General features: G+C 37.6%; 1 protein-coding gene across 1 annotated transcript; it reads right to left on the reverse strand.

Annotated features, from left to right (window-relative positions):
• Positions 1–1,797: 1,797 nt before the first annotated feature.
• Positions 1,798–14,270, reverse strand: tnfaip3 (tumor necrosis factor, alpha-induced protein 3). The gene is made up of 9 exons (XM_056261901.1): positions 14,000–14,270; positions 12,858–13,193; positions 6,111–6,301; positions 5,838–5,979; positions 5,576–5,746; positions 4,669–4,849; positions 3,495–4,390; positions 2,590–2,789; positions 1,798–2,496 (listed from the first exon to the last, which is right to left on the reverse strand). The coding sequence occupies exons 2-9, from the start codon at positions 13,162–13,164 to the stop codon at positions 2,236–2,238; spliced, it is 2,349 nt and encodes a 782-aa protein (XP_056117876.1). The 5' UTR covers positions 13,165–13,193; positions 14,000–14,270; the 3' UTR covers positions 1,798–2,235.
• Positions 14,271–25,597: the final 11,327 nt, after the last annotated feature.

Here is a 25,597-nt window from a genome sequence, read left to right on the forward strand (position 1 = left end):
TTTAGTGACTTGGGCTGCCTTCTACATGGTTTTCTTGGCTGACATCTGCACTGCTGCCACCTGGGATTCTCTTTGGCTGCTTTCACAAGGTCAATTCTGCAGTTTTTCCGGAGCAACCTTGACTACTTTTTCAGGTGATTGTGGAGGAATGAAAGAGGACACTAGTTGTGTAAGTGTAACATGGTTCTATGATTTCTGGATAGCTGCCAAAGTTTGTTTTCTTTGGCCAGTAATCCTCACAGCTCAGCCCATGTCATTATGTGACTTTGTTGGTGTTTATTTCAACCTGTTGGTCTGGCACTGCGATCATCCACTTGTTCATAGTGCCGCCTGTAGCGGTCATCGGGAAATCACCCAACCACAGTTACCTAACTAGTTGTTTAGTGGAAGACATTGGCATGGTAACATTGTTTTGCTAACAATATTACTTTATTAATACACAATACAGTTGTGCGTCACAAACTGATGCACTGCTTAACAAGCACTTTCTAGTGATTCTTGTTTTAACATGCATTTCAAACTCCAAAAAAAGCATATTAAGGTAAACAGACACAGGAAACCGGTTTTTGTTTTTCTATTAAAAATAATTTATTCCAGGACCACATATAAATAATTCTTGAAACACATTACAGATAATATTTGCTGTGAATAAATACCAAAACAAACCAAAAAACAAGGCTTTTCATACAATACTCTATGAAAGGTTGCACAAAATTTCTATCTTATCATCTATATTCCTCTAGGTCTATAACTGGAATGTCACTAGTAAGTCAGGAGTACCGTTCCTAATTCCAGAGCAGCTTATTAAGTATTGTGCAAGTTTGTGATGATCTGAACTGACTGAACAGATCCAGTAGTTGAAGAGTAGACACTCTTAAAATTTATGATTCGACTGCAAATTTTTCTGTGTATCATTTATCCAAAGCACATTTCTGTATAGGCCCACATTAAACTAATTCTCAAGTAGACAAAGATAAATGTGGTTGCACAATATTGGACTTTAAAGATGGGAATGTTTAACACAGACAGTTATTTCTTTATAAATGATGCCACAGAAGCTAACTCTATCTTTTCTCTTTACGTCTTTGCAGATATTTCGGAAATATTCAAATAGAGAATGTCAGTTTGTGCATACTAAACATATGCAAAGGATAGACTGAGGCATTGTGTGTTTAAAGGAGAGTAGTGCAACCAAAAGAATGTGGCTGGGCAAGAACAGCAAGAAACAGGGACTTCACAGATCTAGGAGCGGGGCGTTTCCTACCTGGGTTCGTTTATGTTTGGACTGATACGTTTTCGCTTAGCTGTTTAATCCCGACGGGGATTTCAGACATCGCAAAGTATTTTCTCGTCAAAGTGTTTTTTACGTCCTTTTTTTGGCACGCCAATTCCCTTCAGCTTAATGTAATTTCATCAGCTCTATTCATCGGGGAGGTGTCAAGTATCTGGGTTTCATTGCACTTAAGGAATTTTTCAGCCACAGAAAAATGAACATATCCATTCAATAGAACAGACCAAGTCATATGAAGTTTAGCAAGGCAAGCAAAAGTGAAAAATAGTTTCAAGAGCAAGAAGGACTTGCGAAAAAGTGATCAATGGTAAACAAAAACATTCTCAAAGGCAACAGATTCGTTCTGCTTGCAGACATCACATGGTGCAGCAGGAAATGAAATTCGAGCTCTGCTTAGCGAGCTCTCATTGGCACTTAACCTACATTTTATGAATAAACTATCAAATGCTGTCCTTCGGTGGTCTCTGCATACCCTGTTGTACGTCTCATTCCTGTACTTCCAAAAGGCCTGTTGGCTTTCTGCAGTCCGCAGTGGCGATGCACATTGGCTTAGACACATTCAGTAAATTAACTTTGGTCAAATTTGTTTCTAAACTGATCAATTCTTATACATGCTCACGTCAATTTTTCAAGAAAGTTTGCAATTATTTACCCTGTTCAATATAAACAGCAGACGCCACAGGTGTGTGACTAGACGTCACTGTGTATCATAAGTTTCTGTATGCTAGCATCTCACGTAAGTCCTATACACACACACACATGATACAAATGACCAAAACTTCATTTGAGAGGTAATCACCAATTCTAGAGCACCACCGGGCTTTTTAGGCCCTGCCCAAGACAGGTGGAGGATTTTGGGCACAAAGTTCCTTGTGTAAGAGTGTTCGCCAGCATGCACAAGAATGCACGATGAACTAGGCCCTTTTTGACATTGAACTGTTTAGTCAGCCTCGGTAAATCTGCTTGAAGTGGTCACATTCGTTACAGTAGCCTTGTTTCTCTTGATTGGCGTAGTGATCGCAGCCCTGCGTCTTGCAGCGCTGTTTGCTTTTCTCTTTGGGCGCCTGGGCACGCCGACCCTCTCGCTGGCCTCGGGTGATGCAGTCCGGGCACAGCTCTGTGCAACCAGGGGACAGGTTCTTACAACCGCTACGCCGACACTGAGCCTGGGTGAGCACTGGCGGTGGACGTGGTTTCGAGGCCCGCTGGACAGAAACAACAGAGCTTGTTGCTTTAATGGTTCTTCAACACTTAAGCAGAGCCAAACTTCCCCCACAACAGCAAATAAGGACACTTACCGTGACAAGAGGTGGGGAGTTAGAGCCCCTGCTAGCAGCTTGGTTGAGTCTAGCGCTTTGCTCCTTCACGAAGCACTTGTTGCAGTAACCCTCCAGCATGGCCTTTCCCTCGGCCCCGCATCCCTGACCTCGGCACCGTGGACAGTTCTGGAAACCCGCCTCGGACGTGTGCCTGGGCTGGACAATAGCAGGGGTGGCCTCTGTACGGACAAAGAAAATCACACGTTTGCTCCTGTGGTCGAAGTCACAATGTCTATGAATTGCTTCCTGAACCCAAAAGGAAGTGGAGACTTTATAACCAGGGTTTAAATTTCACACCCGCCAACGTGTTACTTATTATGTTTACTCACTTTGCTGGGAAGTTTATGTAGGCCAAATTTGTGCAGATTTAGCGCAAATACTCGACTCCTGAGTCATCATGATATATTAAATACAGTGTATTGCGCAGCGTAGTTAATCTGGAACATTTGTTCTTCTTTTAGTCTAAGTTCTGAATGGCCGGAAATTCACATTTCAATTCGATCCACATTTATTTGTATAGCGCTTTTCATAGAAGATGCATGAGTCCACGTTACAATTTAGAGTGATCTGTTATGAGAGATTAGTTACGTATTTCAGAAATGTACATATACAGAATCACAGTTAGCCAAAAATGTATTAACTTAAACAATGTAATAATTTAAGGCGGAAACAATGAGCTCATTGAAGTAATGAATACTTGTTTGTTAACAAATGACATTTAGAAAAATGTGGCATTGTAGGTCACTTAAAAATGTAGGAACCAAATTAGCCGGTGCGTGAAAGAGTAAATTTCAAACCCTGATTATACTTGAGAGATGATATTTCCTTGTTCATTAGAGAGATACTACTAGAATTGTGTGTGAATGCAGAATAGTTGCACTTACGGTGATTGGTCTGGTAGTCTAGATAACATATAGTGCAGAATCCCAGCTTCTCTGCCGTCCCGAAGAACTGGCATCCGGAGCGTTTACAGGAACGGGCGGCAGGCGTTTGCCAGGTGTGTCCGGTGGTGCCCGTGCGTTCGGTCTCCCGATGCGTTGCCCACACCGAGGCTTCAGTCGAAGGCTCCTCTTGCTGGGCATCTCCCCTCTCGGAAACAGCAGTCCTCTGCATGCAGGGCGGGCAAAGACCATTGAATATCCTAAAAACCTCCTGTCGACACAGAACGCATCTCTCGGTGTCCCTTTCTCGTTCTCGTTCTCTTTCCCTCTCCGTTTCCTTCTCTCGTTCCCGGCCGCCTTGCGCCCACTGACCGTGGCACCATCCGTGAGACGGCCTGTTGGCAGCGGACCGGTTTTGCCTCGCCGTAAAGCAGCGTTCACACAACCCGTCGTGCTCCACACTGAGTGTGAACAAGCATCCGGGTGTCTTGCACTTCATGGCGTGAGTCTCACTGTAAAGGCTTAGACTTGGGGCCGTAGGGGGAGCAGAACGAGGGCTAGGAAGGACCGAGCGCTCCAGTCTCCCTCGGCTCTCCGGGTCCGAGGACGACGAATGATTTGAGCTGGAAATGGCCTCTGGTTTCCGCCCCGCCTGCCGCTTTTCGAAGCACTCGTGACAGTGGGGTTGGGTGTCCACCGAGACGTAGAAGGTGCATCGGGGTGTGGCGCAGCGGATCTCGATGAGAGAGAGTTGTGAGACTGAGAAGGGAGGGGGACGCTGGGATTGGGGGGCCCATGATGACTCCTTATCCTCTTGCCAGCGCTTATATTCATGGTTTACCAGTTGTAGGTAGTCCTCCATCAGGTTCATATCCTCAGGTAGGTTGCCTTCATCAAGTCTGATGGAGGAAGGATTCAAGATTTTAAAAAAGTCAAGTCACCTTTATTTATATAGCGCTTTTTACAATACAGATTGTTTCAAAGCAGCTTTACAGTGATAACAGGAAAATAATGCAACAAAGGTTGTTTCCAGAAGAAAATAGTGTCATAGTCCAACTTAAATAAGTTCACTTTATGTTGTTGTAAAAAAGGTATTCATTTTAAGCGCCATAACTTTTTAGGGTTACACTGAGGAACAACCAGCAAGACTTCAACAAAGAGTGTATTTAACTCATACCTGGCCGCAGTGATAATCTGTGTGGGATCGTAGCCCAGGCCAATGACAGGGATTTCTATAAGCATTAGGTAGTCTTTTAGCAACTTCTCCTTCTGTTGCTGCTCCTTTTCTGTCAGGAAGTGCAATCGAAGCTCCTCAAACCCTCCCCGTCCCGGGTTTATCAGCGGCACCGCACGGATCTCTGAACGGGTCACAAACATCACATATTCAAATACACTGGGCCGACTATTACCACTTTTTTTTTTTCCGTCAATGAGTTAGTTTTAGTTTGATCATGTTTTTTATTTCATATTTTGTATTTTTAGGGGATTTTTTTATACTAAATTATATTTATGCTGTATTTATAATCCATTTATACACTTTTTAAGCGACGACCTGAAAATTTCATTTCCAACTTAAACTGCGTAAAACTTGAAAGCTTTAAAGCAACAGATCTCTTTAAAGACGACACTTGGCGGATTATTGCTGAAGTGAAAAAAGTAAAAAAACAAAACAAGTAAACTTAAAAAAAGGAACAGAATTTTATGTTAATTGTTATGAAAACGGCACAAAAATACTATTTTCAATTTTTATATGAAGTATATATTTTCTAAATCACGTTTTACTATAAAACTGCAAGAAAATCAAAGCCATTAATCTAAATAAGTTGTGTTCCAAATTTGACCATGATATCTCAAAAAATGAGCTTTCAATAAGATTTTGTTTGGCCGCAGTACCAAAAGTTTCCACTAGATGAAATTCGTCTCCCATTCATTTCCAATGCGCTCATTTTAGACCGCGAGGAGCACAAGTGTCCATGATTTTTTTTTTTGTTCACACAACAAGTGCAAAAAACAAGTTTTGTACCATTCCAATGATTCTTAAACTTTTTCAGGCAACAAAAGTAGTGCAATGTCTAGTGACGTACCTGGGCCACTATCTTTGATTGTGATCAGGGGTGCAAAGTGCTGGGAGTCATATCCAAGCACTATGGGATATTTGTAGCATTCTCCGGGAGGCCAATGCAAAGGCAGGTATATGCCCCCCACATTGAGGGGTGAAAAGGAGGAACCAGACTTCATACTTCTAAGTACTTGGTCTGTTGAGAGAAAAATCATATATTATGGTCATGTCGATGCACATGTGTTTGTGCAATTCTATTGAAATGCTCCTGTGTTACGGATACGTACCTGCAATAACAATAATTGGCCTCCGTAGAATATTTGAAAGCACAAATATGTGAATATCCTCTAAAGAGTCAAACTGTAGGCCATTACTGCTGGACACTGGAGAAGCCATTTCTACAATCTTAACCCATTCCTCCTCCCAGTTCTGAGAAGCAAAACAAATTGCAAACATCCATGAGTTATACCCTTGTCATATCCAAAGGACAATGTTATGATTTTTTTGCCTGGCTGTTTTGGACAATTTTGCATGTTCGTCGTGAAGGCGGAAGTGCTTACCAAAGTGCTGTATCTCAGGCCGGTCTGGGTGAACTCCTGCGAGTGCAGAAGCTCTGTCTGAAAGCGTGTCCTAAAGTTACTAGTGTCTGTTTCCTTCAGTACTGCGTAAAGAGCCTTTCTGAGCACCAGGTCTGTGTCCTGAACCCCTAGTAGATACTGAGAGGCTGCGTGAAGCAGGCAGTTTCCATCACCTAGACCAAAACACACAAACACAGATTATATCTCTGGACAGTCACAACCCAGCAAGCAATTTTGCGTTTAAAAGACGTCTAATGGCAGTCCAAACACAGCCCTGACGTCTAGGCAAAATTTGGACTCTCTGTCAGTGAAAATTTACTAAAAAATGGTCTAAACCATAACCCAAGAATAGACTAGTCATCAATTAGATAACAGAGAAATTAAATGAGTAACGAAATGAAACCAAACAGCTTGTAATCATGGTTTACTACATGATGGAATATCATATATCTTGAAAGTTATTTTGGCAAAAACGACATGTAAACAAATTCAAGGTTATTTTGGCTAGAAGTGTGTTCCTCATAGTCGGACTATATTGGGTCTATAGTTAACCGAGACGGTGAAATGACTGGGAAGGGCTTGGGACGGTGCATGTTTTTGTGGTGATTATACTGTATGTGGACATTATTATCCTGAGGCTCCAGAGGAATTAATCACAAATCGGCATTCAGTTTCTGCAAACATGGAAGCATGCAGGTCTGCCATTATACAGTCAAACCAAAAATGAATCAGACACCAGATATATTCTTTCACTAGTGTGTGCAGGACACTATAGTTCATTTATGTAAGTGAGGAGAGCAAAATAAAGTAAACTGTGACATATTATACCCAACAAATTCTTCCTACAGTGGATTGGGGCCAAACATTATTCAGACACTTTGACCTGACCACGTTTTTTTCTTTACTTGTTTATGTGACCTTTTTACACCACAAACTGAACAAAAATAAGCATTGCTTGGTAATCGGTTGACCTAAATTGGTATGATCTAATTGTGTAGTTAGATTTAACATCTGACAGATATTCAACATAATTAATTTGTGAGAGTCAAACCGAGTTCTGCTCATATTGTATTACCATTTTCTAAACTATAGCGAATAAACTGTGATAATGTGAGAAATTTTGAAGGTGTTTGAATAAATTTTGGTTTGACTGTACATGGGATGTCCTGAAGGATAGCGTCACCTTCCACATACATAATCACGTTTGCAGACAGGCTTTGCTTTACTTTGAAAAAAACCTCAGGTCATAAAAGTTCGTAAAGGACATATTCATGCATTTAAAAAAGGCTATGAAACTTGCAGTTCCTGTTTGGACTTTCACAATCATCAAAATTGACATAACATAGAGAGCCTTAGCAACCGGTTGGCATGCATTACATAGCTACAAAAAAAATAGAAAACTACATATACAATCTTTGCTTTGTTGTTGCATACACTGACGGCAATATCTTTTACACCTAAAGGTTAGTTCAGCTGTGTTTGTCAAGACGCAAGATTAAGGATGAGATAAAAGCAATTCAGGGGGATTTCCACAAGAGTTGTTAAAGCAGTTTAAAGATATCAGTTTCATCCAAACTGTGTGCATTTTAAAAACAGAACATGTGACCATATCCATGCAAAAGCAATTAAATCAACTCCTCATAACAACCCAACAGCAGTTCGAACATGTAGGGGATTTTTTTTAGAGTCTCAAAACTCTTTATATACTTTAGTAAATCACTAACTTTGCTGTAACCTAACCATTCAGTAACTTGAACACTTAAAAAAACAAGCATGCTCTGCAGAACTTTGTACATGGCCTAGATTATGTGTTCTTTCTGATGTTGTGCAACGTGTGCTCAAGTGCATTCGTACGCATTTGCATGTGCGCGCGAGCTTGTGTGAAACAACTGTGAGGAATTTCCCTAGTATGTGATTCTCTGATTAAGCGCCGTAAGGGCTTGACTTCAACTTTTTGACTCCTCTTGACACCAGAGCCATGATATAAAGCATCTGGACTTTCCAGAGAGGAGGGCCGATGCTGTACAGGAATGCCTGTGCCGTGCCCATGCCATCTCTAGGGCCGATAAGGGAAGTCTGAACACATGATCTAGTTCCTGTTCTTTAAACCTGTGCTATTGTTCAAAGCCATGGTTTGTGTCTGTACCTGCTGCTATCAACACAAAAGACCAAAATGTTCCCAAGTAGATGGAGGTTTTAACCCGTCTATGCTTTATATGGAAACTATTTGTACAGTGCATAATATACAGTGTTTTCTTTTTGTTACACAAGAGTAAGTTTCAACTCTCTACATCACCTCTAAATCATACTCTCATTAACATATAAAGAAATGGATCTGAATTGATAACATTACAAATAAACTCGAACTATCTAAAAGTAGTACTGCTAACTTATAACAACAACTAACTTAGCCACATTTCCCAGAAGCACTTTTCAAAATATGTAGTTTTTCCAGTTACAAATTGTTAAAGTCCCCCTGTGGTGAAAATCCAGCTTTTCATGTTGTTTATGTGTCTATGTGGTGTTTTTAATATGCTGTAAGACAAACCATGTGTAAGTTCATAAGTCGACAGCATTGCTGAGTATTTCCTCCTTAAAACTGCAGTGAACCAAAGACAGTCTCAAACACACGCTTTGAAATCGCTGGTGTTTCTGACGTCACAAACGACCTTGTAACCAATCAGATCAACGTGTGATCGTCAACCAGTGGATCCAAGGAAAAACATTTAAACAGGCCTATGTCATTTAGGTGATCAAAGATGAGTTTTAAGGGATACAGTTATTGACTACAGTCACCGTCCCGTATACGGGACGCCTAACTTTACTTCGCTTTATTACTATTAAATCCTAATCTAATTATGACAAACTATATATGGTTGGAAAGGTCTAGGACTTCTAAATAGATATTTGACTGCTGTTTTTTGCTACAAATTATGTAGGAAGAGTAACCGATGAATTTTTGACAAGAGTGCACCTCAAAAAAATCTGCGTCATAACAGGAGTTCTGACCTTTGTCACAAAAAGTTGACGCACACACCTTTAATAATTGAAACTTTGGTTTTCATGCTAAAAGTTCATAATAAAACATATAATCTAGTATTTTTCAATAAAAAATTATAATATAATATTATCCTCTAAAAAGTAAAATATATATATTATCCTCTAAAATATAATATTATCTTTTTTATCGCCTTTTTTTATTACATCACATATTTTAGTAGTTATCATAAATTAGGTATCATTTGAAAGCTTACAAACTCAGAATTCATCCTGTGAAAACCGTTTTGAAATTGAACGTTGCGTTACCATAGAAACGGTACTCTAAATTATTTTATCAGGCTCCTCCCCTTTTGGGCATCATTATATTTCATAATTTATGATCAAAACCTTTTCTAATCCTGACAAAACACATATTGTCAGAAAGGTCTGAGTCTCAAGGTTCCACATTTTGTGACAGAATTGATATTTGGAAAGAAATGTATTAATTTGTTAAGGCAGAATGTATCCAACTAAATTCAATGGAATGTATGTCACCCGGTGGCTATTTTTAGTACTACGCCTAAACAAAATCTCATGGGAACTTCAATTTTTGTGATATCAACGTCAAATTTGGAACACAACTTGGTTAGATATATGGCTTTGATTTTATAGTAATTTTGGAGTAAAAAATATTTTGTAAAATATATATTTTTTATAAAATAAAAAATATATAGTACAGTATATTTGATTTACTGTAAATTTAAACTTACATAACTTTTTCATACTTTCATTTTTTGAAGTGTCTTCATTGCAGCAATAATCTGCTGAGTGTTTTCTTTAAAACAAGACCAAACTTGGGTATATATTCCAAAGCATTCTTGAATTACAACCATTTAAGTTTGAATAGTGCATTTTAACCCCCATTCTCAAAAAGGGGGGTGACAGCGAAGGGGTTAACAAGTTGGGGTTTTATGTCGCATTGCTCGAGAATTACATCAGATTGAGCTCAATGTCCTCTTTAAAGTAGATTAATTTAAGTCAAGCAATTAACCTGACTTTCTATCATAGACGATTTACCAATTTGTCCTTGCACATTTGGTCTCAAACAAACCATTAACGTTTTTTCTCATTAAATGTAGTTTCTGCTCATCACCATTTTGGTTAAATTGTGTCTTGTTCAAGTTTGATTCATTTGAGTTACACATGTATAAAGATATTCCCTCCTCAAATACTTTCACAGTTAGCCACTTTTTGCTAATAGTTTGCAGTGTCGCTTACCATATTTTCAGCTTGACTGTATTTAAACACTTTACTGTAAATTATGTGATACTTGTCACTTGGGAAGTTACAGTTTCAAAGCAGCAACCCCACAATGGAGAACAGAAAATGAACACACAAAACCTGGATACAAACAACATCTGCTATACAACCACATCCTTTTCAACACGTTCTGCAATAATGGTCACAGGAGAAAAGTGTGGCCTCAACAAAATGATTGTGTAAATATGATAACATTGTCCAGTTCTCCCATTTTTACTTTAGTAATTGATGTACACATAAACTATTTAACCCACAGCTTTGTAATTTTGCTTCAGACATCTTTGTCTTGTCAGAAGTCATCCAATTAGTCCATTCGTTACTCATGTTGTATAACTGCAATGGGGTTTAATAGTAAATCAACAAATACTATATTATATATATATTTATATAATAAATATTATTGTACACACTAGTATTCCTGTAGCTCAAACTGTACAGCAATGGTGCCAAAGTCATGATTCAATTCCCAAGGAATGCAAAAACTAATAATAATATTAATATTGCAATGTAAGTTGCTTTGGATAATTACATAAATGTACAAAATACACCCTCAAACTGTAGACATATCCTCTGCTTTAATAGCACCAGACTATTTGACTAAACTTGAAATCCTAAAGACGCACTTTATAAATTAGTAAAAAACATCAGCAGTCTCAAATCTACAATTCATGCAAACATGCAGATAGGAACTAGGAAGGGCTTTTTAAAAATATTCCTAACAAATCAGGGCAGAAAATGAAGACTAACACAGATACAAGTTTTGAAGGAAACATAAGCCTAGCACTAGGAGACCTAAAATGGCCATTTTGGCTGCATTGTGTATTACGTTATTAGCGGCGTTACATTTATTCCAGTTCCCCTCTATATTCTAGTACGGGTCTTATCAGCGCAATCCGTTTTAAACAACATGTTCCAGTCTAGCGCTTTCATAATCCCGTGTGATTTAAAACAGGAAATTCCCGTTTCATAATGAGGACAAATATGTGCTGTCCAGAATTTTTTTTTTTTTAAATGCAAGAAATTTACCAGAATACATAAACGAGAAGCTATCAGGAACTAGACATGGCAAAACGACATCTACTATCACAACTGGATAAAATGATGAAACTAACAAACAAACACACAGCACTAGGTTGTTGACTATTCCAGATAAATGGTAACGACGGTAATGAGATGCGTGTAGTCTCTGTTTAGCTAATTTCAGTTACTGTAAATAGTGACTGTACAATGGAGCAACAATGGCAAGTACAGAGAAGTTTCCCTCGCAGCATTACTCATAAGAGAAGAGCAGAGCGACCTGACCCTGAGCTAGCGAGAGAAACACCCGAGTCACACACACTCGCTGGAGCCCAGCATCACGACACGGCCCCGTACAGCAAACTGAGGGGAAAAACATCCGTGTGACAGACAGTGCAGGATTTTCCCGTCTTTTTTTTTAAAGTGGTCTAACGATATAGCTTTTTTAATATCTTTAGATGTTATGATTCTGATAACAACAGCACTTGAGATGCATATAAAATCACTGTGATGAATTTAATAGTTTTTACACTATAAGAGAAATATCACTTTTGGGTTACACTTTATTTTAAGGTGTCTTTGTTACACTGTAATTATACATTCCAGTACTGAGTAATATTAATTAACTGTAATTGTGCTTACTATAGGGTTAGTTGCATCATGTAATTATGCATAATTTATAGTTATTTCTACATTACGTGCAATGTAAGAATGACACTGCAAAATAAAGCGTTAGCCACTTTTGGTAACTGACCAAGAAGACCAAAAAAATGGGGAAATAGTGATTAATTATATATATATATACACACACATCAGCCTATTACTAGTTGTAACATCCAGATTATGAAGCATTTCCTGTGTTGGGTGTAATGTATTACTAAGTAATTATATTTACTGTAATTTAATTACGTTTCTCTTGAAAAAATGTAAAGTATGGAATTACTCTTTATTTTTCTGTATAGACTATAGAACAATTTTATATAAAGCAACAGTGGATTTAACATCAACGTTTAATGTTTACTGTTAAAATGTATGTTTTTAATGAAACCTTGTCCATTTGGTCAGTTCAAGAATAATTTGTGCAATTTTATATTATTTATTTGAAAGAATTAAAGCGGTCTCATGCCTATCCTTGTAGTGTTGATAGGTTGATTTGGGATTGAGAAAGTAATTATTATTAAGTAATGCAGTACTTTTTAGTGCAGAAACTAAAGATTGTAATTAGTAGCTGCTTTTTTAAGAGTAACACCCAACACTGAGCACTTCCCAAGAAGAATGATCTTAAGAGCATTGTATAAGACCATTGATGTATTATTAACTAATATAAACCAATACAAAGAGACTTTAACGTCGCCCTTTCATTGGAAGGAAACGTGACTTGCGCTCAAGCTGATAAAATCACAGCATAGTTACCATTGGTTCTCAGCGGCACCAGCTTCTTGACCTCACGGCACCAGTTCAACCTCTTCTCCTGCTCCAGCGAGCTTTGCATGGCCCTGTCCAAGATGGCCGCCTGGATGACCTCGCGGAAGGCCTGCGGGAACTGGCTCATGCGGATCATCTCCAGGGTGTAGCGATGCATGCTGCGCAGGTGATGGATCAGGCCGCTGCTGGACGAAGGCTTGACCACGTCATTGGGAACCCGCTCTCTGATTTTCACGGCCTTCAGGAGGTTACTCACGAACAGGAACTTGGGCAGGAAGTTCTGGCCCTGAGACATGGTGTCTGGAGTGGGGAACCAATCTATCACTGTGAAAGAAGACATGAAACAACAACACCATTGTCAGGAGCGCTCAACCCACGACCATGTGCAGCACACAAGAATTTCCCCTCATTTCCCTCCACCCTAAAGGTGAAGAACTGAAAGACTGATGGTGGCCCCTGAAAGCTAATGGTGTATTCCAGTCTCATGGTAAAGGGCCCTTGAGGTCAGATGAGTGAAAGGCGAAGATATTTATAAGTCCACCCCCACAATCAATTTTCCAAAACTATCAGAACAGGCGATAATAGATCATAGGTTCAGACCAAAATGCCATTGACTGCAAGGGCACCATTTATTTGTCTCGGCTCCCGGGGTTCTTTAGGGGGAACTTATTCAGACAGTGTTCCCTTAAATACCTCTCGCGAAATATTCGTGAGGAAAGCGACATCCCGTTTTATTAAACACAAAGCACAAAGGGGACAATAGAGACCGACGCGAAATATTAGGCTAGAAGAACATCAGTTGCTGACTTTCGAATTACGTAATTGCCTTGACAGAAGAAGCCGTTAGACAATGGAACACTGTAGCACTCGAACGGAAGCTATATGTCCCCATGGCAACAATAGAACGTTTTCTCCGTTAAACGTTCTTAATCGCTGATAAGTGACGTCTTCGCAAACAATGGCTGTCAAAATCCGTGGCGTTCAAGACCGTATCCGTCCGTACAAGAACCGCCTGGCGTTTGAGCTTAAAACAATATGGGAGAAATCAAGCTCGCTTGCTTTAGGAAAGAGTCTAAACGCGACATTAGAGAGGCGAGGGAACGGGCAGCGATGAATCGGACAACTCTTACCTGTTCAATATGTCGGTATCCACCAACAAAGCCCATAAGATGCTCTGGCTCTGCTGCTACTTCACTCAGTCCACTTTAATCGTCCATGGCGCTTTCAGAGATCCACTGGATTACACAGCTCGCTTGAGACGCGTCCAAAACACGGCAAAGTATACGCTCTAGTTCAGACAGCCCGATTGATACCAGTACATAAAAGCCAGTAGGGGATTTCCATAAGGTACTTTCCACTTTCACAACCCATTATGAGCGTTTTCTCTTCGTCTTCTCCGCCAGGGGGAGTCAGTCAGTGCGCGAGTGACGCTGAACGCTTACGTTACGTGCGAGTCGATGACGTAAAGCACGACGTTTGATTCGCCACACCCATAGCTGGTAGTTATGTGAGATATGGAAACATAACAACACTGGAAGTCCCAGCCTGTGCATTTTACAAGCATGTATGTTCTAGTTCCATTTAATGTAAAGTATGAATGTGCATTACAAGAAATGAATTTTTATGGGGTAACACAAGGGTCATTCTGTCAATTTTTCATTTGTGACTTTTAAAGTAATTCAATCAAACAAGGGTTACACTTTATTTTAAGGTGTCATTGTTATAGTGCAATTATATATTTAAGTAGCCTAGTAAGTAATATTAAGTAACAACATGTAGCCTACTTTCTATAGGGTTAGATTAGGATTTGGTTGACGGTTAGTTGCATGGAATTATGCATAATTTACTGTTATTACTATGGTAAATGTAACATGTAACAAGGACACTGCAAAATAAAGTGTTACCCAAACAAGTATAATGTTTGTGTTCATTCATGGCATTGTGCCATCCTCACTCTGTCATCATGACTTCAGAAAGGTAACAGGGTTGACAGTAACAACCCGAACGTTTTCAGAAATAATGTTCTCTCAAAGTTATGATCAACGTTCTTCTAGTAACATTACTATGTTTGTTCAAAGTTCTGATCTTTAATAATATTCTCAAAACGTTAGCACAAAAACTTTATTTTTTTGGTAACACTTTACAACAACGTTCATTAGTTAACATTAGTTAATTATATGAATAAAAAAACAAATAAAAAAACAATGATCAGCTGTATTTTTATTAACTAACATTAACAAAGATTAATAAATACTGTAACAAATGTATTGCTCATTGTTAGTTCATGTTAATTCATATAGTTAACTAATGTTAACTAATGAACCTTATTGTAAAGTGTTACCGTTTTTTCTTAAATGTTTTAGTACGTTCCCTTTTGAAATGTTACCACTTGTTTCAGAATGTTCAGAGAACATTCTAAAGTAACATTCCAATGATGTTTGAAGAATGATAAAATGGAATTTTTCTGTACGTTTTGCACATTCATAGAACATTCAGAAGTAATGTTTTCATAACTTAATGGAAACATGTAAGTGAAACGTTTTTAGAGCTTTTGTTAGCTGGGAAGATTGACAGTTTAATTCAATATTAAAGCGCAAGGAAACTGCAAGATACTCTTAGAAAAATAATTTAATGCTGCTATTATACAAATATTCACATTTCAATTGTTTACTCTAAAATCTTGGTATGGGGTTAATATAGGGTCCCCTAACTAACTTGAACTTGTTCTTAAAGAGTTCGTTTATTAGTAGATTACCTGTACCCCGGTAAACATGTATATAGAATGAATAAAGACTGCTAGCTTATATTCTGTATTTAAAAAAAAAAAAAAAAGTTCACACTTTATGATAGACACAAAGAACGCCCATTTTGCAGAATGACGAGGCAGATTTACTAGGCGAATCATAAAGATTCATATAGTGCATGATGATGATGATGATGTGGGTGTAAAGTTTAGAGTGCATGTCATTCAAGAGAACTTGATCAGAAGTTCCCATCAAAAATAGTGCAATAAAGAGTGAGTGACATTTCATTTCTCGCCATGGTCATTCATTCTTCATATTCAATACATTCCAAATGTCTTGGTAACACTGGCTAACACCTTAGATTAATAACACGAAGAAACATCTTTACATTCTGCTAAACTAGTGCTCTTTCTCAAAACTTTAAATCCTTTGACATGCCCTGGATTCATTGTGCCACTGTTTGACAGAGATACTGAAGATTTATATTTCTTAATGCTCTACTATACACAAATCAACTATGATATAAGAGATTTCAGCCATACATAAAAGAACATATATAACATATTAAACTAAGTAGAAATACATTTCTATAGACCTGACACCCTGCAGCGCCTCAAACCCCGGCTTTAGTTCTTTTACCATGAAATCTGAATCAACACGTCTTGTTATTTCATAGAATATTGCAGTATTTATTATAAATTATTAATCCGTGTAAATGCTTATTTTTAAACAACCTCTGACTCACATGAAACACTTGCAGCAAACAGCAAACGACAGCGATCCAATCAATTCCTGGCAGTTTTCCTCATCCAAAAAGCTGTTTCACTCAGATATATACAGTACGTCACTTTAAAGGGAACTAAATGTGTAAAGTGCACATCCTGTAACCCAATGAGAAATATACAGAAATCCCTCCAAAGGAAACTGAAGAATAACAGTTATTGCATTAGTTTACTTCCATTCATTTGCATGGAAACACCATATGATGTATGTATGGGAAAAGCATTACGCAAAGATAACGTTCCTTTTGATTTAAAGAGAAATTACTGTAGAAAATGCCCCAACAACTGGGGCCTTTTAAACATCAATGACTAAATAACTGTTTGATTTTTGATGTTGAAATCTTCTATTTTGATTTCTATTACATTTCTGCTTACACTTTATTTTGATGCTCCCTAACAGACTTTCTATAGTAACTTTGCAACTGCACATCAACTTATTCCACTAACCCTTACAGTCTAATACTAATGAGAGTTAGTCGATGCGGTGAAACATTACTTATAGTCGACAGAATGTGTTAAAGGGGACCTTCGGATCAAAGTTTTATGATATAATGATAATTTATGATATAATTAGATATAACAATTTGTGTTATGATATAATGTTAGACCTCACCTTACACAGAGGTGGGTTTCATACTAGTTTTTAATGATGTAAATGTCGAGGGATTTTTTTTTTTAATTAATAATTTTCCATCTGTGCCCTTCAAGCTTTCCCTCATTGAAACGTCATCATCATCACGTCACTGAGAAGTTTCCCAGTAGGGAGAGAGCAAGAGAAGAAGAGCACCTTCATTCTCAAGGGCCGATTCAGCTTCACCCAGATCTATTACTGTGTCCAAAAACAGATTCGATGTTCAAATCCTTTTCAGAATTGAAATTCACTTACGGTATTTATCGTGGCGCTTAAAGTGTCTAAATTAAGGGTAACACTTTACAATAAGGTTCATTAGTTAACATTACCATAACAATGAACAATACATGTGTTAGTATTTATTAATCTTTGTTAATGTTAGTTAATATAAATCCAGCTGTTCATTGTTTGTTCATGTTAGTTCACAGTGCATTAACCCCTTAGCTGTCACCCCCCTTTTGAGAATGGGGGTTAAAATGCACTATTCAAACTTAAATGGTTGTAATTCAAGAATGCTTTGGAATATATACCCAAGTTTGGTCTTGTTTTAAAGAAAACACTCAGCAGATTATTGCTGCAATGAAGACACTTCAAAAAATGAAAGTATGAAAAAGTTATGTAAGTTTAAATTTACAGTAAATCAAATATACTGTACTATATATTTTTTATTTTATATAAAATATATATTTTACAAAATATTTTTTACTATAAAATTACTATAAAATCAAAGCCATACATCTAACCAAGTTATGTTCCAAATTTGAAGTTGATATCACAAAAATTGAAGTTCCCATGAGATTTTGTTTAGGCGTAGTGCCAAAAATAGCCACCGGGTGCCATTGAATTCCATTGAATTTAGTTGTAAACATTCTGCCTTAACAAATTAATACATTTCTGTCCAAATATCAATTCTGTAACAAAATATGGAACCTTGAGACACAGACCTTTCTGACAATATGTGTTTTGTCAAGATTAGAAAAGGTTTTGATCATAAATTATGAAATATAATGATGATGACCAAAAGGGGAGGAGCCTGATAAAATAATTTAGAGTACCGTTTCTATGGTAACGCAACGTTCAATTATAAAACGGTTTTCACAGGAGGAATTCTGATTTTGTAAGCTTTCAAATGATACCTAATTTATGATAACTACTAAAATATGTGATATAATAAAAAAGGCGATAAAAACATAATTATATTTTAGAGGATAATATATATATATATATATATATATTATAATGTTACAGGATAATATTATATTACAATTTTTTATTGAAAAATACTAGATTATATGTTTTATTATGAACTTTTAGCATAAAAACAGAAGTTTCAGTGATTAAAAGTGGGTGCATCGACTTTTTGTGACAAAGGTAAGACCTCCTGTTATGATGCAGATTTTTTTAGGTGCACTCTTGTCATAAATTCATCAATTACTCTTCCTACATAATTTGTAACACAAAACAGGGGTAGAATATCTATTTAGAAGTCTTAGACCTTTCCAACAATATATAATTTGTCATAATTAGATTAGGATTTAATAGAAATATAGTGAAGTAAAGTTAGGCGTCCCGCTAGCGGGACGGTAATGTTAACAAATACAACATTTTATTTTAATAATGTATTAGTAAATGTTGAAATTAATATTAACTAAGATTAATAAATGCTGTAGAAGTATTGTTCATTCTTAGTTCATGTTAACTAAGGTAGTTACTAATGTTAACTAATGAACCTTATTGTAAGTTGTTTCAAAACATTTTATTTTGATTTGTTTATGACACGGTTTATTTTCAAAAGCCAATTGTTTGAACAAATATCATGTTTTCCGATATCCATTCCTATTGCATTGTCAGGAAAACGTATTCATTCAAAAATCATAAAAAGAAACAAAAAGCCTTTGGAAAATTAGTTGATTAGGATGTTACCATGTATTCAAGGTATAATTGTATGATTCCACCATTAAATCTTAGATATTTGTTTTCTAGATATTAAAAAAAATCAACTTTTAATCTTTATTTTTGATATATCTTCATCATCTTGGACATTATTTTTAATTAATTCTGAAACGAAAACTCAGAATATTTACTGTATTCCTGCATGACACTGTAAGGCAGCAATTCTCATCAATATGCCATGAATCATTTTGAATATTGTAAACCTTTTCAGGTTTTCCCAATTCACTTGACCACACAATCAGCACAGATTGCCTCAAAGCCTTAATACGACACACAGAAGTTTGCGGTGATCTCTTCCTGTCCCAGTTATTTTTCCTAATCTTTAATCTAATCAGAACTCACTTTGTCTGTCGACGGAAACTCCCACAAGGTTATTTACTGCTGCAGAAAATACACAAGACTTCAAGAACACACAGTGGATCTATTTACTAGTTTTTCTGCTTAAATCATCAGTTCTGAGTTAAAACTACAGTATTGTGCTGTTGCGAGTTCTTGCACCTCTGAACAAATGTTGGGACCCATCAGAAGGACAAAATCTCCAGGGCCCAATGCTTACATCCAGGGCTTGAGATTAACTTTTTTGCTCACAAGCCACTGCGGCTAGTGGTTTTCCAAAGTTACGAGCCGCTCAGCATTTTCACTGGCCACAATTTGGACACTGATACCATGGGGGAATAACTACTATAGATATTTTTAATAGCATCTCATAATTTGGCAGCCAGTATATTAGGCTACTGTCACTTTAATGCCGCGTTCCAGGCAACCTGTAACCCGTGTTTTTCCAACCTTATACCCGTGAAAGTGCACTGGAACGGCAGTCAAACCCGTGACTTCCCACCCGTGAACTCGTACTAGATCGATGTACTCCCAGTTACGAGTTCTGACGTCACATAGCCCGCGGAACCATACAAAACAACAATGGCAGCCCCCCCCCACACACACACACACACGGTGAGAATGCACTTTAGGCCAATATAACGTTTCAGTAAATTAATAATTATATTATAATGATAAAAATACACACACGATTATGTATTACAATTTTAAGTGTCTCTGAAACAATAAGTATATATTGCGCACAGGTAGTTTGGCGTGACTGGATGGAACGCTACAAAGTCGTGAGTCGTGGTTTGAAGTCGTGATTTACCTGCTCAAAAACCTGCCTGGAACGCAGCATAACACCTGACGCACGGACCCATTAAATACTGTTTTATATAGCCAATATACTTTATGTGCACGCACTTTGGGTGTCTGTGTGTCAAAATCTGCTGGAATGAGTAAAATTATTCTCAATACGCGCAATCCCTCGCCAGAATTCAAGCCCTGTACCACCAACAATATTCATCCGGAGCAAATAAAACGAGTGAGTAAAGGGTTGGTGTGTCGACTTGCTGTCGGAGAGATTAGAGAGCGAGAACACACAGCTGGTGTCTTTTGTATCTATTCTGCGGAAGAGTTTCAGGTATTTCAGTATCAATATGTATCGAAAAATCAATATTACTGCCAACACTAGATTGCACTTAGTTTATTATTTCAGATGCCTTTTTAAAAGACTACAATTGAAAAATGTATATTATATAAAATTCAACCTGCCAAAGTGGCTAGTAGGAGTGACTGCATTACACACCAACGCTGAAATACACCCGCATTTGGCGGGTTGGCGCCGGCGGGTGTTGTCAAGCCCTGCATATTACTTACCACTTCATTGCTGAACTGGTCAATAGCGCCATCCAGCGGTGTGTTGTTCCCAGATAACAACCGCTGAACACAGAAACACAGGCTCATCCGGGTCACTGAAGTCAGCAGCGCTAAATGCTTTTGTTCGTGGAGGTTTTGCGTTTGGTGAGCTAATAAAATATTAAAAGTCAGTCGAATTAATATTTTGTGTACAGTTATTTAATGGGCTATATGCACGCATAACTTCCGCGTTTGACGCAAGGATGCTCGTGCGTTTCCGGTTGGGGAGATTTAAAGCGGAGGAAAACCAAAGAAAACGGGATTATGGCAGAGTCTTCAAAATTAACTGTCCTCGCGTCTTTGAACCGAAACTTTCAAAGTAAATTACATCTAAAACTACGGTTAGATGTAATTTTATATATAGTTATGTTAATAAACACAGAAGCATAAACAAAATGAGGAGTGTCTGTTTTTGTGACTAACGTTTCTTTAGTATAGCAATAGAGTATAAAAACCAATATAAATTCTCGGTATAGCATTGGACTCTACGATCGGCGGAAGTAATCCAGCATCCTTAGACCTTCACCGGAAATACCGCCGTGCATAGAGCCCATTATGCCATCCAGTATCGTGGACTCACTCTCTCTTGTTTCATAGCCTAGGCCTACTACTGAACACTGCTGCCATCTTTTGACTATTGTTTTGTGCACTGTTGGATTATGAGATACAAACAGGTACGATTTTAAAACAGTTTAATCTGAAATCAATATCCCCATAATTATTTATGTGGCGAAATGCTGTGTAGTGATATGAATGACTGTAGCCTATACCATACGTCTCTTAAATGTAGTTTGAACTCGCCGCTGAAACTGCTCTCTCATCGGAAGCTTTGCGTTTTAAAAACACCTAATTAAATATTTCAACTCAGTATTTCGTGTCTAATTATTTACTTATGTGGCAAGTAGCCGTGTAATAAGCGGGATAATGTACCACTACCAGCCGGTGGTTCTCTCAGAATAACCCCCGACAGGCTGATCAAGACTCATCATTATCCATAACATCAAGTCAAGTTCAGTATGCTTTAAAACAAAAGCATGGAAGTATTAAGCATGGAAGTAGCCGTTCTTCATTTAATATGAAGTTGATTGTGGGTGTTAGATAAGATAACAAACTCACATGATCTCACATACTTCAATAAGGTGCATATTACAGATATTTTTGAGTTTGGCATGAACGATCAGGAGATCTCAGGCGCCATCTAGAGGCTGTTTCACTTCCCCACACACCAATCCACTGATGGGTTTGATAGACACCCCCCAAAATATGAGACATTAAAGCAGGGCAAAGTGTAGAAATTCTAAGCCCCTTATCTTTTATTAAAAAGGAAGGAACAACATTAGAAATTGTGAGTCATTAAAGTCATGAATGGGGTTAGAGTCTGTTAGTGTATTGTAAATTGAATTGTAGGCCACTAAGGTCATCAGGCGTTGCAGTTTTATTGACCTTATGCTTCAGAGAAACAAGGCAGCCATCTTTACAAATCTGTCATCACTGTTGAAGAGTAATTAGCTGGTGAAGTGGATTTACGTATTGTAAAGTGAACGGAAGTTATCATGAGCATTGTAATGTTTGAAGCGGATGTCATAACAAATGTCAGTAGAATGGCAAGATTTTAAAATAAGCGGTTCATTCATAAATCCTCATGCTGTGGAAATACAAACCGGAAGTCAGAACACAACGAGCGCAGCGCTGAAAGGGGGCGGGGCTACAGAAGGCCTATGAGTTCAAGTCAGGTCGGAAAGATCGTATATTAGGCTACGAGTTGAACACACATGAACGCCATCACAACGTCATAAATTTGAGTAGGAAGCTCTGGATCTTTACGAGTTGGGGGCATGTAAATGAACAACATGGCGGAATACCACAATACTTAAAAGTATTTAGCAGTGTTATTGTCAGGGTTTTCTATTTACAGCGAAGTAAGCTAATTGCCTACACAATTCTCATCCCAAGGCGTCATAAACTGACGCTTTTGACATTTCGTGAATTTTCGTCTAAATCCAACGCACATGGCACCCTTTAGCTTCAATATGGGTTTAGGTCTGGGGTAGGGTTAGACCACTAGGAGGCGCCTTCTGGCCCATATATATCTGCGTCTCATATTGACGCTAAAGGGTGCCATGTGCGTTGGATTTAGACGAAATGTCAAAAGCGTCAGTTTATGATGCCTTGGGATGAGAACGGGCTGATATAGCCTATTATAGCATTATAATATAACAATGACATATATGGTGGCTTCATAAATTAATTAAAAACATAAAAAAGCACCTGATGCACATTCCTTGTTCTTCATTTTCTTCTAATGATGCCTCATGCCACAGGAGAGGATTTATGAATGACAGTGAAAGACGCAAATGACGCTGGTCACATGATAATGACAGTAGGCCTACGTCCAGATTACATTCATATTACACACATTCATACTATAGCCTATTATAGAGCATACTTTTTTAGTGGTTGTGAAGTAATTACATATTCAAAAAATGTGCCTACTCAAGAGAGTATGTGATTTCGGGTGTAGCCTTTATAAGTTCTGACATGTTGGTTGTTCAGGCACGGTTTTTCCAGTTTTTCACATTTCTTTAAATGAATGTAGTTGCTTTACTCTTACACTGACGAAACAGTCTACCAATATCACTGCATAATGAAGCACTGCAGTTTATTCTAGGAATGGATTTATTATCAAATCATCAAAACTAGTTTGTTCTCTATTGATTTTGTACCCTATTCATTATTCAGCTATCGACACACAAAGAAATCTTGCACTTGCACAATCATTGGACCAAAAAAACAAATTTACTGTGAAATACCATTGAAACATAACTATAGACCACCTACACACAAGCAACCGATAGTTTCACCGTGTCATTGTTCGTACAAAATAGGTGATCCAGGTTTCATTATGGTCTACATGTACAGTAAATACATCTCTGTAAAAGCACTGCAGTCGTAGAGAGAATACACACACATAGTGGAATCACTGAACAAAGTGTGTAATATATTGATGCAAAACACTACAGTGCAATCACAACACAGGTTTATTGGAATCAAAGCAAAAATATTAAATATTACAGTAGGCTACATCCATTGGTATTGTAGTCTAATTGTTTCATGCTCCACTCTAATTGGTGACAATGAATCTCGTTATCTTGAAACTGTCATGATTTACTGTAAACATGGAAGATTGTGTGTCTGTTTCCATACAACTATACATTAAGAGTAACGCAACAGTTACTCATCATTTTGAGCAGTTGTATCAGTTGATAGTTAGATCATTGTTAGGAAATGAATAGACACTCATTTGAAATGTAATGTGTGAATTGCCTTTTGAAAGAGTAGTACTGTGATGTTAAGTTGTGTCATATTGAACAGGTGATTTTTGTTGAATGAACAAATGATCTTAGTTTTATGTGTAGTGTATCCAAGCAATTGAGAAAAGGGTTTGAAAAATGTGCATTTTGATCATTGGTTGTGAGTTTTGTGTCTAGACTAGAGTTATGAAAAATGACATCAAGGTTCTGAAAATAGTAACAAAATGATTGTAAAAAACTGTAATATAGAACAATACTCTAAATATAGGTCGTGAATGCATGCCATAGTAACACTGTTTCGGCTTCTCCCAAGAAGAAGCCATGATTTATTACACGGCCAATTAGGATGATTCCCATTACATTTGAAAGTCTGTATACTTTCTACATCTCTTCACTCCTCTTTTATCCTGCTGTCCCCTTCCTTTCTGTTCATGACTTCTTACAATTTCTCCTCTTATTCTTTCCACTATATGCAGTGTACCCTCCTTTTCCCCATACTCTTCATATGTCCTCTCCTTTACAGTTTTTTACAGTCGCTAGGACACATTTCTCAATACTTGGGTCACTTTTTCAAAACTCTTCACACAGTGAGCACAACAGAAGTATATGTGGGCTAAACTGTGGATCATTTATCATTGCTTTGGCACAAAATGCATTCAATGACTACATCTTTCAAATTAAATTAATTCTTTTCTCACTTCGACACAACAACCGCCAAAACTTTGTGTTCCTACAGGCCAATTTGTACATGCTTACACACTGTTAACTGTTAAACTTAAGTTCACAACAATAGCATAATACAAAACTGAATAACACAGCATTTTGCCACATTTCTACAGTAATATTGTAATGAAATATATTTCGAATCTAAAAATTAAATGGTATAAAAACAATTGGACATTTGGACCAACCACAGCTGATTCCTATATTCTGTATCGGTGGATGGTGTGTATACAAATCGTTGTACTTTGGAATTACTCCAAAAACATAAAATATATAAAGTATTGAAGCATACTACTGTCTAATAATTCATTCTAGTAACATATATTGCAGTGAATTCTAAACAGTAGAGAGGTAGAAGAAATAAAGCATTTACAGAGGAAAACATTGTATAAAGTTTCCTGTTGTTGGTGTTTTTACTGTTAAATCATTATTTTGTGGGTGACAAAGTGTGTGTGTTGGCTGTCAACCTTTGCTAGTGTGTTGATTTGAGACATGTACGAAGTGATTTAGTAGTTTTAGTGTATTTTGAATGCGAAATGAACTGCTGTGCCGAGCTGAAAGTTGGTTATGAGAACTGTGGGAAGAGTTTTGAAAAAGTGACCTAAGTATTGAGAAATGTGTCCTAGCGACTGTAGAAAAACATCTATCCTCCTCTCCTCCTCTCCCTCTCATTACACTCGTTCCTCAACACTACACTTCCACTCTTACACCTCTTTCTTTCCGCCCCCTCATGCTTATTCTTATTCTTTGTTTTACTTTTTTCATTTGCATATGTTTGTTACTTTTGAAAAGAGTGCCCTTTCAGTCGGTCTCCGGAAAGGGAACGAGGGTTACACATGTAACCAAG

Source organism: Rhinichthys klamathensis, unplaced genomic scaffold, assembly GCF_029890125.1.
Source record: "Rhinichthys klamathensis goyatoka isolate OS25496 unplaced genomic scaffold, OSU_Roscu_1.1 h1tg000188l_1, whole genome shotgun sequence".
NCBI lineage: Eukaryota > Metazoa > Chordata > Actinopteri > Cypriniformes > Leuciscidae > Rhinichthys > Rhinichthys klamathensis.

What these genes read in the sequence shown, in the direction of transcription:
- tnfaip3 (XM_056261901.1), bottom strand. Translation starts at nt 13,164, where the DNA reads ATGTCTCAGGGCCAGAACTTCCTGCCCAAGTTCCTGTTCGTGAGTAAC. An exon ending in GGTGCCGCTGAGAACCAATG is followed by an intron (nt 6,302 to 12,857) that starts GTAACTATGCTG and finishes GTTTTGGTCTAG; the next exon opens with GTGATGGAAACTGCCTGCTT. An exon ending in ACTCCCCACCTCTTGTCACG is followed by an intron (nt 2,497 to 2,589) that starts GTAAGTGTCCTT and finishes GTTTCTGTCCAG; the next exon opens with CGGGCCTCGAAACCACGTCC.